The sequence below is a fragment of the Panthera pardus genome, unplaced genomic scaffold (genome assembly GCF_024362965.1).
Source record: "Panthera pardus isolate Hobbes unplaced genomic scaffold, ASM2436296v1 HiC_scaffold_8, whole genome shotgun sequence".
Classification (NCBI taxonomy): Eukaryota; Metazoa; Chordata; class Mammalia; order Carnivora; family Felidae; genus Panthera; species Panthera pardus.
Window position 1 is genome coordinate 155,520,799 of NW_026527013.1, and position 15,925 is coordinate 155,536,723.

Below are 15,925 nucleotides of genomic sequence, written 5' to 3' on the forward strand. Positions count from 1 at the left end.
CAGGAGAGGGGCAGAGAGAGTGCCCCTACACGGGGCTCGAATCCATGAACCGTGAGATCATGACCTGAGCTAAAGTTGGATGCTCAACTGACTGAACCACCCAGTTGCCCCCATAATACCTTTTTATAAAGCTAAAAAGAGTACATAAAAATAAGATGAAGACGAATTTTTAAAAATTTAAGTGGTGAACACAGGAATCAGAATGATCATTGCCTGTGTTGTGAGGACACAGGAGGGTGGAATAGAAGACCACAGAGGTCTATAAACTATTATAAGGATTCTAGTTTTCATGTTGGGTACTTTCATGGGCATTCTTACATATATATGATATATATGTGTGTGTTATTATATATATTATATATGGGGGATATATTATATATATAATGTATATAACTATATATATGTATATAATGTATATATATATAATGTGTATATATATATTATATATATATAATATATATAATACATATATATAATGTATATAACTATGGACTATCTTATGAATAAAGGATTTTGATTAATTCAGTCTTTGTAGCTGAAATTGAGCAAGATTGTGGCTTGAGAGCCACAAGTATTCAAGTATTCATACCTCTGCTACCTCAAACAATGAGGGGATCATGAGGCCCTTGCAGGAGTTATAGTCTCTATGAGAGGGTATGGTAAAAGTGGAGGGTAAGACTTTTGCTGCATTAATACTCAGCCTGTGCTGAAGGAGACCCAGGAAGTGAAGCAGGACTATTCAGAAGGCACAGGTCACCAAAGGATATGGCTTCTGAGGATGGGATTTGGCAACAGCAGGGAAAATAGGTAAAGGTTACCCATACCTGATGTTTTCAGTCATGAACAGTACTGATCTGTCAATATCCGAGGGCAGGGTTCAGTGACTTTGGTCATTGGACCATTAGCTCACACAGACAAGATGGGTGATTTGAATGGTAAGTCAGAGTCATGGAAAGTATGTTTTTGACAATTATAGAATTTTTGAAGCACCTGACTTAGGCATATTTTTATTCCCATATTTTAAATGAATAAACAGAAAATCTGAGAAATTAAGTGGCTTTTCTACATTCAGCTTTTAGCAAACTGAAGAGCCACTTTGATAAAGATCTCAACTTCAAATCTTCCACAGAGTGCTTCCCCCATTGTTTATTGCCACGAGGGACATAGTGGGAGTTTTGTTTAATATACACAAGAATTTTGTGATGGGGGTATTACTGCCTCATTTTATAGGTAAAGAAATTAAGGGACAGAAAGAGTAAGAAATCTGTAAAAATTCACATTGTATATTGGAAGCAAAGTAAAAAACTCTAATCCAGTGGCTTAGTAAATTTCTATTGCTTGAAAAAAAACCATACACTGCTGCCCAATAAGGTCACATTTACCTACCCTCTTAAGGATCCGGCAGCCCCTGCACCCCCAGGAATGAATTTAAAACAAAGTGTTCATATTCCCCATGTGCTCCCTACCCCCACCCCCACCCCCACCTTAGCCCGCTGGGCTTCTTTTAGAACCTTCACAGAAGTATGTCCTCATCTTGGGTGAAATTTGGGCTGTCTGCTAGGGAAATTACTAGATGTCTACATTTCCTGACTATAGACATCTGAAGTTTGTTATGTCACAAAACAGGAAGTGTGGCAACAACTTTCCCTTCTCAAAACAGAAGGGCTGCAGTTTCCTTTCTATTATCTGGATCCTGGGGATTACTTTTGGTGTAGAATTCTGTTTATTTCTTTATCTACCATAGACTCAGCCTCTCCCCTCTCCTCAACTGCAGTATTTATTCTTTGCTAACACCACAAAAGAACTTGTGTCTTCACAGAATACTGATATAATTCTAACATCCCCTCCATCCCAACACATATTATTGCTGGTAACTTCCTTTAGGCAAGTTCTAACACTTAATGTATTATCTCATTTTTTAAAACTATAGGTGACCATGCAAATTGGACAAAAATTATGAATCATAGGAATATAGGACTAGAGCTTAGTAATAAAAAATAAAATGACAATTTTCTTTGACATATATCTGATGATATTCACAGTCATTGTGGCATGTTGTTACTAGACATAAATTGGTGAGCAGTTCACTTAGGTGACTATAATTTCCATTAGTTTTATAGTCTTCCCTTATGGCTTAATTCTTGTTACTCAGAACACACAGGCATCTCTTTTTCCCATTTACTGAGAAAGGTATGTAGTTAATTTTGTTGCGAGTGCAGAGAATAGCCAGGATGCTCCAAGACTTTTCTACCCTTTTCTTGCCTTTCTTCCAGTGTGGCCAAATGAGCTCTGTTTCCTCCTGGAAATGATTTCAATTTGTCTCTGGTGTTCCCTTACTACTACTATATGCCTACTTTTTGCCTACTCCCCATGCTTCCTTGAGCAGTCCTCCTCATTTTTACTCTTTGGTCAACTGGACCAGCTCTGAGTGGGTGTGATGCCAACATGGATAAGGCTGTGGCATCTTTGGGTCACTAAGCTGTACCTGCTCATAGAGTCTCTCTAAACTGCAGGCAGGAATATCTTCTGAACACTGGGGTCCAAGAGACTATTATAAATTCTTAAAATATACTAGAAAAAACCATGATCAAGAATAAATATCTACTGAAATGGAGATTCAGCTCAAGACCAGGAAAATGTAAGCATGAGTATGTCTTCAGGGCTTTGTTGAAAAACATTGATCAGTTTGCTTGGTCATGTTAGCTGTCTGATTATTTTCAAAGGGGTTTTCTGGAAGATTCCTGCTCTGGCCAGACCTTTGTCCATTCCCATGAATAAGCCAAGCTTGGCTCCAGGAGCCCTTCCCCAGGCCTGGCCTCAATTCAGACTGAGGAGGACCTCTGCTATCCTATCTTGGGTAGGGGTGGGATGCATGTGAACAAGGGTCTCTTGGGAACACAGGTGAAGTCAACAAGCTGAGTTTATCCCTCTTCTACCCTGGCTACTCTCTAAATCATGTTTTTGCCTGCTCAGTCTGCACTTTCTCTGTGGTGCTGGGTATGTGCTCTGAGGATAAAACAGACCTGGCAATAGGCCAAAATAAACCCTGTCGATCAGTCAGAAATGCTCAGTTCTATACAAACAGACCTCATCACTATATCAACTGAGTTGTCTATCTAAAAGTGACCCTGTCTCCTGGAGGTGACTGACATCCAGTCCTCCAAAGCAGAAGATCACTTCCAACACAGGCAAGGGCCTCTCATAGTAGAGAGATGGAGAAAGGGATCATTGATTAGATGTCTGGTACAGATCTAAAAAGAGTCACAGCTATGACACTCCTAGGAAGTGGAGTGTTGGGGGGAACTGCTGACTCAGAATGGGAAGTTTGTCTCTGTTATGTGTGTGCAAGTATATTTGTGGAGGGGCTGGAGCATTAGCCCCAAGGATTTGTCAGGGAGCTCTGCCAGTAACCCGTGGAAGATGGACACAGTAATTTGATGTTCTGTATTTCCTGGACCAATCCCAATCATATTCTTTTTGCTTTCTCCACAAGTGTGTTTGTTATTCTTGTCAGAGGCCACAGAGAATTGCAATCATTTCACCAGCTTCTCACAAATCCAGCGGAAGTTGATGTTACATGGTGCAGCATCGAATGTATTTGTTAGGCCTATGGTCACACAGTCGAAGTTCTGATGCTGATTGGTAATGCTAAATGGGAAAGGAAGTGTGGTTAAGGCCCATTGTTTCAGTCCTGCCTTTTGCCAATTCCAGTCCCCCTTCTCCTATCCCCAAATCTAGCCCTACGCTGGCCCTTTTCTGTGAGCCTTCTCACAGCCTTCTCCTGTGAGGTGGACTCACAGTCTTGGATTAAATCACTCTTGTGCGTGGTAGAAACATCTCATCTGTCTTTGTCTCCTAGAAATAATGTTTTAGTACTGTATGTGCTATGTTCACAGCAGGAGGATCGAGAGGTTGTTCTTCCTTTCCTAGGCACCAGCTGGCTTTAGGAGAAACTCTGTTGGCCTTTCCCCACCTCTTTTTCTGCCATTCAGCCCCTTTCAATCTGACTGGAAAGGGTCTGGTTTCATGGAAATGCCATGAGTTTTGGAGTCAAGTGGATGTGGCAGAGGCACAATTTAATCTACCCAGCTTGGTGATATTCAATACATTTTTAAGCCTCCCATCCTCAGTTCACCTGTCTGTTAAATGAGAATTAATAAAAGCTTTGTCTACAGCATCATTGTGAATACTGCAGGAAATGACATGAGTAAATGCTTAGCAAGTGCCTGGCATTTAGTAGACATTGAATGAATCTTCCTTGCCTTCCTTCTGTGAGAAGCCCAATTATAGGCTGGGGAACTGACTTGCTTTCTGTCTGACTCCACATCTTATGTATACCAGGAGTGTCACATTCTCCACCAACACTTATGTCCATGGAATGATACACAGGAGGTAGCTCTTGGGAATTGAAGTTCATAGCTTTAAGGTATAGACAGTTGCTAATAATAAACGTCCTTTACATAAAGAAGTCCCATCTGAGGAACCTGTAAAAACTTAGTAATAAAATGTAGTCTGTGAGTTAAAAGAGACTTATGAGATATATCAAACAAATGGTATGTATGTGCATTTGTTTGCATCTTGATTTGAACAGAAGAACTCATTGGATGAATACTCTTCTCTCTACTTAGAAATGTTTGACATTTTCCTTAATAAAAGTTTACCAAAAATGTGTCTCTGGGAATAGGTGCACTGGAAGAAAGGAGAGGAATAAAACAAAAAGCAAAGTCTCAGCTTTTGTGCTCTTCCAGGATAAACTCACTGAATCTCAGGTCTGGTCTCTTTAGGCAAACTAAGATCCTTAGAAAAACGTGAGATATTCACATACTTGCCATTGAATGGGGAGTTGTTGATCCAACGCCATGTTTTCTCTGTATCCTGGTATAAGCCAATAAAATACTTCTCAGCACCAATTATGTCCTGCAGAAATTTCTAGAAGTTAAAAAATAAACAGTTCAACAAAAAGGTTTATTTTTATTTTTTATTATTATTTAAAAAAAATTTTTTCTGCCATCTCCCTTGTGCCAAAAGGCCCTGATTATATCTGATTCTGGGAGCAGGAAGGCTGGTAAGGGACTCTGGGGCCGGCTGTAGCTGGCATCACCCTAAACCCTAGAGTAGTTTTCAGTATACACAGAGCATCAGGATCACCTGGAGGTCTTGTTAAAACACAGCTTGATGGGCTCCTGATTCCTGGGAGGTCTAGTTTAGGGGACCAAGAATTTACATTCCTACCAAATTCCCAGGTGATGCTGATGCTGCTTTCCAGGGACCACACTATGAAAATGAAGAGGAAGGGTACTATATGATCTAAAAAGGGACAATTTCAAATAATTCTTTTTTTACTTAGCATGCCTCTCTGTTTCACTGCCAGAAATTTTACATTCCAAATGAGGTTGGATCGAGTGAATTTCTTGAATTCTTAGCAAGGCAATATAGTTGGGGAGATTTAAAACTGTGTTGAGAAATAATCAGTGAATTTTGAGTATTTGCTAAATTGACACCAATCTATGATATCTTAGTTTCTTTATTAAACTAATGAATCACAAATCACTCTAGCCAGAAGTCTGGGAGTCCCTGGGCTCTTTTCTGTACTCTTTATAAACCTCCTGTCGTAAGTGAATGGGTATCCAAGTTCACTTGGATATTTCTCTATCCCAGGGCTATTGGCTTTATTCCTCTTTTTCCAATATTCTCCTTCCCTGAAATGTCTCATTTCATTATTCTTTAAGATTAATTACTGTATTTACTTATTTAACAAAGATTTCTTGAGTATCCAGTGAGCCATTGTATGAGGCCGGGACATGGAAACAAATTGGTTTCTCCTTAAAAAATTTATGATCTGAAACAAGGGTTGGCAAACTACGGCCAGTGGTCAAAATCCAGACTTTAGCCTGTTTTGTAAATAAGGTTTTAGTGGAACACATCCAGGCTCATTTTTTACATATCATCTATGGCTGCTTTGAGCTACCAGGGCAGCATTAAGCGGTTGTGATAGAGACCGTATGACCTAAAAATATAAAATATTTACTCTCTGACCACCTGACCATTTTTTAAGAAAAATTTGCTGACAAATGGTTTAAAATAAGGGTTCTTAACCCTTAACTCTCTTGCACTGATCCATGGATGGTTATGAAGGGGATTCATGAAGCTGTTGGAACTTTACTCAAAATATTATGCTTATGCAGTGTTTCTGGGAAGAGGTGTATAGCTTTCATCACCATTGTTAAAATGTCAGTGATCCCAACATGTTGAAGATCCACAGGTCTAATAAGAGAAGATAGATGAGTTAATAAGCATAGTGAGGTCTCCCAGGTGTAGAGCTAGGGAATAGGTACTAGGTATAGAACAGACAGAAAGGAGGAAGTGATCAATTCTACATGGATTTGGGGTCTTCTAGAAAGATGAAGTGATACTTGAGATGAATTCTGAAAAATAGCTGTTTGTCAGGAAAATGCTAGGGGAGGGTGTGGGATTTCCTGGAAAAGGAAGCATCCGATCACAGGTGGACTGCAGTGCGCCTGACTGTGGTTATGTAGGGGGAGAAGGGAGGCTGGTGGAGAGACAAGACTGGCAAGAAGGGAGGTGCTAGACTACACAAGGCTTTACATGTCATGCTAGGAAAACTGGACTTTAACCCACGTTAATTTGGAAAATGGCACAGACAGTTTAGAGTCTTAGAGATATTTTTGTGTGGGTTCTATGGAGGATAGGTAAGAAGGGGCAAAATCGGGGGTAAGGAGAGGAGTTGGAAGAATTCTGAAGAAATCCAGGTGAGAGATGAATAATTTTCTTTGGGGACAGAGAGGAAAAGAGTTGGTTAGCAACTAATTTAGGGGAGAAGAGAAGAGGTAAAGTCTCAGAAAACCATCAGCATTCATTCTTGGGTGACATGACTACTCACCAGTATTTGGATCACAAAAGGAGGAAGAGCATTTGAGGTAAAATATAATTTGGCTCAGTTTTGAACATGATGAGTTTGGGGTGCTTTTGAAAGATCAAAGTGGATTTTGATATACAGTCTGGTCTAGAGAAGACTGGCTAGGGATGCATACTTGAGATCACTAGCAAATTGTTAGCATGATGAACTTTTTCTGCAGAATGCCAAGGATGACACTTGAGATGCACCAGAACTTGAGGGTTGAGTAGAGGAAGAGTCAATTTCCTCTACTCAACCCCCTTTTCCCCTCTCCTTTTCTCCTTTCTGCCCCACAGCTTACTCCTGGTTTTCTACTGTAAGGCATTTCCCCTTAGCCTCAGAGGATCTGTAGCATCCTGACCCCTGCTCTTTGTTGGACACCTGTCACCAAGATTCAGAGAGGGCCCTCTTATGAGTTCTCGTCAACCACAGGAGGACTTTATAGATGAGAGGTGAAAGATAGAGGGCAGAGAAGCAGCCGTGGAGTATGTAGCACATGCCTACCACTCAGCAGATGCTGGGATTTGAAGGAGAGGCAATGATCAAGAAGAAAACTTATGATCTAAAATTGATTAGAGCATGGGTTTTAGAGTTAGAGAGAACTCAATTCAATCCTGTCCTGTCATTAGTGTGTGTACAACCTGGGTCAAATTATTTTTCTCTACCCTAGCTTCCTCATATACAAGATATGGGTAATGATACCCCCTCATAATCTTTATGAGGATAAAAAGAGGTAGTAAAATAAAGGTTTTTCCATTGTGTTTGCCATTTTTACTATCCTAACTGTATACCACTATCCCAGTTCTATGACTTGATTCTTTCATGCACATCAGCTCATTTGGTCATTCCCTGCACTTTAAATGTCCTGACCCATCCTGAGGACTGGACCAGTGCACTGCTAAGCTTCATGGGAGAGACGATACAGTGTGGATTTCCCTAGCTCAAATGACCTGAGGAATATACCCCACTGCTACTGTAGTCTCCCACCTTCTGATTCAGAGCAAGGAGCTTGGGCTCTCAGCCAGCCACCTCTCCATTTCTCACCTCCACCCTGCCCCTACTCTACCAAATCGCCCCACCATCTCCACCTGCTGGCTTTTCCCAGTGCACTCACCAGTTTCTCTTGTGTGTTGACAATGGCCAAAGTGGATCCTTCTGTTTTGCAAAAGTCCCTGCTTTTGTTCCAAGACCTTTCAAAAGGGGACAACCAAAAGCATTCTCCTTGATGAAAATACCACCTTTTGGGGCAGACTAAAGAAATGACAAAAGAGACAAAAGAGAGTATAGGATTAGTGGTTTGGAGCATCAACCCTGGAATGGAGTCATAACATAGTAGGGCATGAATGTCTTTATAGCAGTTATATCTCTAGAAATCATCCTCAATCCAGGAAGAAATCTCATGCAGTCTAGTATTAGTTTCCCTGTGGACAACATGACAGGGATGAATTGGAAGGTCTTTATGGCCCTTTTGGGCAAAAAAGTTCCATAAGAAAGGAGGCAATGGGAAAAGTGTCTAAGAATTCAGCACTTAAGAACCTCATGTCGAGGGGAGATAATTGTCATGCACTTTACCTGTTCCATAGCTCTGTGTGGGAAGTAGGGTGACATTACTGCTCCCGAAAGTCAGTGGGACTGAAACAAAAAGAAATTCTGAAGGCAACTGCATCATGAATACAACACAGAGCAGGTATTGAGTCCCTGATTTGTCTCTGGACGGTGGCAAAGACGAGACACTCTTGGCCACCCCCTGCAAGAATTTTTCATTTTCTTTCTTTGAAGCTTCCAGCTAACTACTACTATTTTTTGTCATGCCCTGCACCCCACGTCCTATTTCATATCTTTGTGTGTGTGTGTGTGTGTGTGTGTGTGTGTGTGTGTGTGTGTGGCAGTAGGTGTGAAATGTTGAGAAAAAGAACAGGAGAAAGGAAGAGGAGTGGGTGAATTTAGTACCAGGAGGGAAATTTCTCACTCCTTTCTATATATACTTTTGACAGTGTTCCCCTCTCCCAGGCGCTGTTTGGAGCACTGCCCTCTGGGCTCCACAGAGCAGGTGCCGTTCATCCCATGTCTGATCTCCCAACACCCCCCCTCCCACCCCCCTCCCCAGCCCTGTGAGCCCTCCTTCCGCAGGCATCTTTTGGCTCCCTCTTATGGGAACCTGTCAATTCTAAGAATTGAGGCTAACTGGAACTAGGTTCAAGACTGGGGGTACTGGCAGACACGGAGGCAGGTGAACATTCCAGAGATTTCCTACAAGCAGAGTCCGTTTATTTCTTTAAATATAAATAGGGGAACTGATAGGCCTCTAAGAAGCCTCATTTTCCCCGGTTGGCCAAACAGATACTGCAGTGGCTTCAGACGCTGGTCAAAACCTCTCCTCAGCTGCCCAGTTATTTGTCTTGTGTGGTTGAAGGCCAATTTAGTTTACCCAGACACCAAATCAGCAACTTAAATTATATTAATGAAACATACAAGTGAGCATTCACTTTTTATTTCAGTCCCCAGCTCAAAGGCTCTTTGTAATATAAAATAACCTGGTTTTCATGAGAAACTATTTTGGGATTATAGCTGCACAGAACTTTGTAAGTATTTCATGAATATTTCCTCCATTTAACTCACTGTTCTGGGAGCCTCAGCTGATATGAAGATGAACAAGAAATTATCTTTCTCTTAAAGATGTTTGTAGTAATAAATGTTTTAAGAGGAAGTGAGAGGGAGGTCCTTGGAAAAGCTTTAAGAGGAGGAGGTTTGATAGGGAAAGCCCTCATTTTTGCCCCTTCGCTTCTGGCATGGGGCTTTGTGCTTTATAGAGGACAGCTGACTGGTATCTCCTGTTCGCATTCTTCTGTTGGTCTAGCAGAGTGATCGGCACACAAAAAAATACTGATTATAATCTTTGAGTTTTTTGGTGGGACATGTTTTTTTTTTTTTTATGGCAATTCCTGTAGGTGTACAACATGTCAGAGTTTATAAGGTACTTTCTCATTACATTATAGTAATTATATACAAATCATCCTCATACCCAGGAGGAAAACTGAGGATCAGAAATTTCAATCAGCTTAGTCTAGGTTTCCCATCGATAAAAGCAAGGAAGTTAATTAGATCCTTTTTCTTCTGGGAGTGCTGCACTTTCCCCCCTCACTTTGAGATATAAACATTGTGTAAGTTTAATTAGGTGTACAAGGTGATGATTTGATCCATGTATATATTACAAAGTTATTAACTACACAGTAAGGCTAGTTAACACCCCCATCACGTCACATAATTCCCCCCCCCTTCTCTTTTTTGGTGGTGAGAATATTTAAGATCTAGTCTCTTAGCAACTTTCAAGTAGTATGTAATACAGTCTTGTAAACTATAGTCATCATGCTATACATTAGATCCCCAGAATGTATTCTTCTTATAGCAATTAGAGTATCTTTATGGACCCTTCCTGCAAATGAATTTCTTGAGAAAGAAGGGCTGGAGAAAGGTCTGTAAGAAGTCAGCACACAAGAACCTGGAGGTGCAGAGGAGATACTTGTCATGCACATTACCTGTTCCATAGCTCTCTGTGGGAAGGAAGCTGACATTACTTCCGCCAAAAATCTGTGGGACTGCAAAGAAAATCAGTTGTTGGCTCAGTCCCAAAGGTGGCTACACGATGAATATAACAAACCAACATCACTGCGGGGGCTTCTGGGGTGCCATGATTGTTACTGTGTGATCAGAAGCTCTCTGACTCAGGTCAACAAAGATGTGTAGGTGGTTTTTTTTTTTTTTTGTAAATGTGTTTACTTATTCATATTCATATTTTATTCCTGCTCTCTTCTGTGATAGGAAATGCAGCTTCAGTTTGCGTCAGAGGGAAGACACCTTTTACTCAACTACCTCTTTCACTCATGTTTCCTTGTCATTCATGTTCCCTACCAGTTTCTGGGGCTGGAGAAGATTCTTGCTACAACTGCAGTGAAACCCTTTGCTATGGAGACTCTTCTCCTAAGCATCTGGATGGAAGTTTCTATGGACACAGGGGGAAATCTGTCCCCTAGTAAAATCCCATTACCTTATTATGCAGCTCTTACTTCAGCCTTGTCATTGGGTTGAACTGACACTGATTTTCAAGTTTGAGCAGCAATAAGAAGCACTGGCAAGTATTTTACCTCAGTTTACCCAACTAACATTGTAGTGGCGAAAGCTTTGTGTGGTGTTCAACCATCAGATAGTGGTCAGTTCTACATACCCAAGGCAGACCAAGGCACCTGGCCCATTGTGTGTGCTGGGAAGTGAGAAGAGTATTGTCAGTTGCCCCTACACTAGGTCCCTGCCCTCAACTGGAAAGACTTAGGCGCGTAACCTTTATGTTCAACTACACATTTTGGGAAAAGAGTCAAAGAACAAGACCGTATGAGGTTAGGGTAAGAGGTTGCTCAAATACTCACAATAAAGCAGGAAAAAGGTCATTCCAACCATTTTAAGCACCACTATGATAAGCCCAGAGATTATCATATACCAATTCATGATGAAGGAGATGAGAAGGCCTGTGGGGATTAGAACGCAGTACCACATTCAGAATCTGGGAACAAGGCTTCTTTCCAGCAGGACTTATGCCTCTTTTCCAGAGCACCCTTGGGGGGCTTGGAAGGCAGGCATGCCATTGACAGCTAGCTACAAGTATGAGATTTGACCCATGCCCAGAAGATGCATAGGATCTTGTACTGATGGAATGCTCCCTCTCCTTCACCCACACTTTAGCTCTAGACTTTATCCATGTCTATTTGTGGCCTCCTAAACTCTGTCTAATGAAATAAATCCTCTCCTGGACTCTTTGAGAACCTTTAGCTTTGAAATGACCCTGATCTCTGGGACCTACTCTGTGGTCTTGGCCATACAGACTACAGCTGTCAGAAGACCCAGTCTCTAAAATCCTATGCCAGGACTCTGACAGACAGGACAGGTGTCCCCGAAGGTCTTGGCATTGGGGAAGGGCCAACAATCTGTGCCGAGAGGACAGACAAACAGACTTACCTGCTCTCTCTTGGGAAGGTTGGCCTAGTTTGCAGATGGGGTCTTATGCTTGGTGTGGTGGGGAGAGGCACCTTCAGAGAATATGCTCCTTCTGTTCAAGCAGCGTCCTTCCTTCTTCACACAGTGTTTCTATCTTAGCAGCATCCCTGAGCAAACACTTCTTCCTGTTAAGTCTTCTTGGCAATGGGAGTGGGTGGGGCAAGGAGGAGAAGGGAGTTTTTAGACTCTGCAAGAGGAAGCTTCCTGCCAGAGGGGATCTAGTAAAGGGGAACATTTTTAGAGGACTTTGGAAAACAACCTTGACACAGACTCACCCTTTCTATGTGTCTGAATCTACCTGAAATACAGTAGGAAGGAAAGGCAGGAAAAGGTTAACAAATAGGGAATCTGGGTGAAGGATATCTGGAAATTATTTGTACTTTCCTTGCAACATTTCTGCATAGCTGAAATTATGTCAAAAATAAAAATTTTAAGCAAAAGAAATCCATCTGAAGTCACTAATGTTAATGAGAAGGTCCACTCACTGTCTGCTCCATTCACTGTCATACAGCTCTGCACAGTACCTTTTATCATGGACTCCTCTCTGGTCCCAGACCAGGTGCCACCTGAAGATGGGGACCATTCAGTATTTCTTGAGCATGGCACTCTGCTAGATGGAGGAAGTGAAGTGAGGGTGAACAATACTAACATCTTATTATCAGGGAATTTTTACTGCATATTAAATTTGAAGTTTTCCTTTTATTATATTTCCCTAATATAAAAGCTACATGTGCTTATTACAAAAAATGGTTAGAAAATATTCACAGGGAAAATTGAAAAAACAAAAATGTCTACATAAATCCACACATTCAGCTGTGATCACTGTTAACATCTCTGGTCGTATATTCTTTCTAGATGAGTAGATAATAGAAAGATAGATGATAGATTAGATAGATAGATAGATGATAGATTAGATAGATAGATAGATAGATAGATAGATAGATAGATAGATAATAGATGACAGGTAGATGCTGGCTCATTTAGAAAAATGGTATCGTATTATATATGTTGTTTTGTAACCAAATCCTATAGGTTAAGCTAGCACTATATGGATATCCTTCCATATTAAAATATGGATTTTGGTAATGTATTATTTTAAAATTTATTTATTTATTCATTTATTTATTTATTTTAAAGTAATCTCTATACCCAACGTGGCCTAGAACTCACAACTCTGAGATCAAGTCACGTGCTCCACCAACTGAGCCAGCCAGGTGTCCTGGTAATGTATTATTTAATATACATATAGTATTTAAGTATAAACATATATGATTTAATTAACAATTGACATCTGTAATCCTTCAGGTAAAGTGTAGTGGATATGAAAAAAAGTTTTAAGTTAGTCCTGGGTTACTGATAACTTTAAGTTAGTCTTGGTTACTGCTTCTGCCATTTACTAGCTAGGATGTCCTTCACTAAGTTCCTTAAACTCTTTCTATTTCTTCATTTAGTAATAGGAGTAATTATAGTAAATGCCAGATAACATTGTTGTGAGAATTAGCCAAGGTAATGCTTACAATTTTATTAGCATGATACCTGTCACCTTGATATAATTTCTTAGTACTCTACCTATTTTGTAATGTTGACATCAAAAGCTTTTGGAGTCCACAGCCCATTTGGGAAGATTACTGGAAAGGGCCTTCTAGCTGCATGGTTGTAAGGAAGGTGTCATACATTGTTCTCTGAAAAAAGATGAGATCATTGTAATCCTCAATCATATGTTATAGGCTGAGATAAAAGATTTTCTGCTTTGTGGGTCCAATTAGACATTTTTCCTCCAGACCAAGCCCTAAAAATACAGGAGAAAGTCTTTCTTAAAGAAGAAAACTGAGTTTAATGGGTATAGAGTTTGATTTTACAAGAAGAAAAGAGCTATGGAAATGGATGGTGGTGATGGCTGCACAAAATTATGAATGCACTTACCAGTGGTCAAGGTGGAAAATTTGATGTATATTTTACCACCATTAAAATATTGAAAAAGAAACCCTGAAGTGTGACTTTGGTAGTCTTCACATGATATTAAGGTGAAAATGCAGTCTTTAGGATGTATATTATGCAATATGATAATTGTCTTTCTAAGACAATGGAGTCCCCTGTAAACTGAAAGCACCAAAGAGATCAGGGAGATAGAAAGCCTTTCCCATACCTGTTTTTGGAAAAACTTTGAAGGGGACACAGTATATAGCTAAACAAGGCTTCTGGGTGTACTCTGGGTGTGTTGGGGGGAAAATAGCATGTGTGTGTGTGTGAGAGAGAGAGAGAGAGAGAGAGAGAGAGAGAGAGAGAGAGAATTGAAATGGATAGTCATTGACAGCTCTTCTAAGGAAGAACAGAAGTAGGGACAATGGAGTATCCCTTTCCTCAGCTTCCAGGATCAATGATTAAAGCGGCCAGAGTATGGCACCAAATAGATGCATTGCCTGTTTTCAGAATCTACACCCTGTGATGACAATGGCAGCGAAAATACCAGTGACAGTGGGGACTGCGACTGCCCTCTTTGGACTGATAAGCAACCATGGATATCGTGTGGAGGTATCTGGGAAGGAAATCTAGAAGAAGGGGCTCTTATGATTCATTGCTTGGTGTTTTGGAGTGGTATCAATATGACCGTTTACAAAAATGACTACATTTTATACCTCACACACAGAAAGACAGACGAATCCTGTCTCTTGAGCTTTATTAGGCACATATACATTTAAATGTATGTATGTCCCTCACTCTATATTGCAGGAATTCTTTCAAGCAGTTTAATGAGAAAACTTGGAAATTGAAAGAGACCTGTTGTTTCCTCTTTTCTTCCCAGTCCCAATCTTGAAAGGATTGTCAGTTTTTACTGCCTCCTCTCCCTTGCCTCCCACTTTCTCCTCAGCTCACTCCAGTCTGAATCCCACCATGACTACATCATGAAGTAATGATTCCTACTCAATAGTTAAATGAATACCATTTGGTCTTCAAATTTCCTGATCTTGAACAGGGCCCCACAGCATCTTATGTTGTATGCTTTTCCTTGGCCTCCATGACTCCACGTTCTCCTGGTTTCCCGTCTTTCTCTCTAGACTCTCTTTACTTTCTTCTCTGCCTATTCCTAAAATTATATACTTATCCCTCTTCTCTTCCAAGTCTCATGGTTTCAGTCACCATGCTCACGAAGATGATTCTCAAATCTTCACTCTGAATTTCAGATCTGTGTATCTTTTGACTAGTTTCACTTTTCACTGAGATGTTCCACAGACAATCTGGAGTCCGCATGTCCCTAAATATATTAATTAATTAATTAATTAACTCTCTTTTAAAACACATTCATCCTCTTATGTTCTCTGTCTCAGAATGTGAAGATCATCTATTCAGTTTCCCAAATCATAGAAGGTGGGTCTTCTCCTTGGCTCCTCTCTCTCTTCCCTCTCTCTTCTCTTCTCTTCTCTTCCCAACCACTCGAACTCCACACCATGATGATTCTGTCCCCTCAAGTGTGTCAGACCTGTGTTCTTGTCTCCTTTTTCACAGCTTCCCCTTGCGGTCTCACCAGCTCTCCCTTCCATCTTCTCGACTGTCTCCAAAAAACCCTCTCACCATACTCTTGCTTCAACAGTTCACTCTGTAGTCAGGATGATTTTTCTAAAATGCAGACTTGATTAGATCATTTCCCGGATGAAATGTGTGAGTAACTTTCCGTTGCTGTTAGCATAAGGTTTGGGTTCCTCATTGTGGTCTATGAGTCTTTGTGTGTTCATTATTGCAGCAAATGTTGCTGAGTGCTTGCCATGTGCCGGACATGTTTCTTGGGATGTGCGTTCTGGTTTTCTGTGCATCTCAGGATACCACATCTACCCATGCACCGTCTGCTAGCAACATTACACTTCTAGTTCTTTATTCACTCTCCTGGATCCAAGTCTTCACATATTCACCTGACATATATTTATTGAGCACGTAATATGTGCAAAGCCGTAATTGAATCACCTCGCC

General features: G+C 40.7%; 1 protein-coding gene across 2 annotated transcripts; it reads right to left on the reverse strand.

The window, feature by feature from the left end:
* Positions 1-991: 991 nt before the first annotated feature.
* Positions 992-12,095, reverse strand: CLEC5A (C-type lectin domain containing 5A). 2 transcript variants are annotated; one of them, XM_019452996.2, is made up of 7 exons: positions 11,924-12,095; positions 11,338-11,436; positions 10,453-10,512; positions 8,489-8,548; positions 8,031-8,167; positions 4,826-4,929; positions 992-3,648 (listed from the first exon to the last, which is right to left on the reverse strand). In XM_019452996.2, the coding sequence occupies exons 2-7, from the start codon at positions 11,414-11,416 to the stop codon at positions 3,534-3,536; spliced, it is 555 nt and encodes a 184-aa protein (XP_019308541.1). In that variant the 5' UTR covers positions 11,417-11,436; positions 11,924-12,095; the 3' UTR covers positions 992-3,533. The 2 variants fall into 2 exon arrangements, with proteins under 2 accessions (XP_019308541.1, XP_019308542.1); XM_019452997.2 differs by lacking the exon at positions 10,453-10,512.
* Positions 12,096-15,925: the final 3,830 nt, after the last annotated feature.

What these genes read in the sequence shown, in the direction of transcription:
- CLEC5A (XM_019452996.2), bottom strand. Translation starts at nt 11,416, where the DNA reads ATGAATTGGTATATGATAATCTCTGGGCTTATCATAGTGGTGCTTAAA. An exon ending in GACCTTTTTCCTGCTTTATT is followed by an intron (nt 10,513 to 11,337) that starts GTGAGTATTTGA and finishes TTTTCTTTGCAG; the next exon opens with TCCCACAGATTTTTGGCGGA. An exon ending in AACTCCCCATTCAATGGCAA is followed by an intron (nt 3,649 to 4,825) that starts GTATGTGAATAT and finishes TTTCCCATTTAG; the next exon opens with CATTACCAATCAGCATCAGA.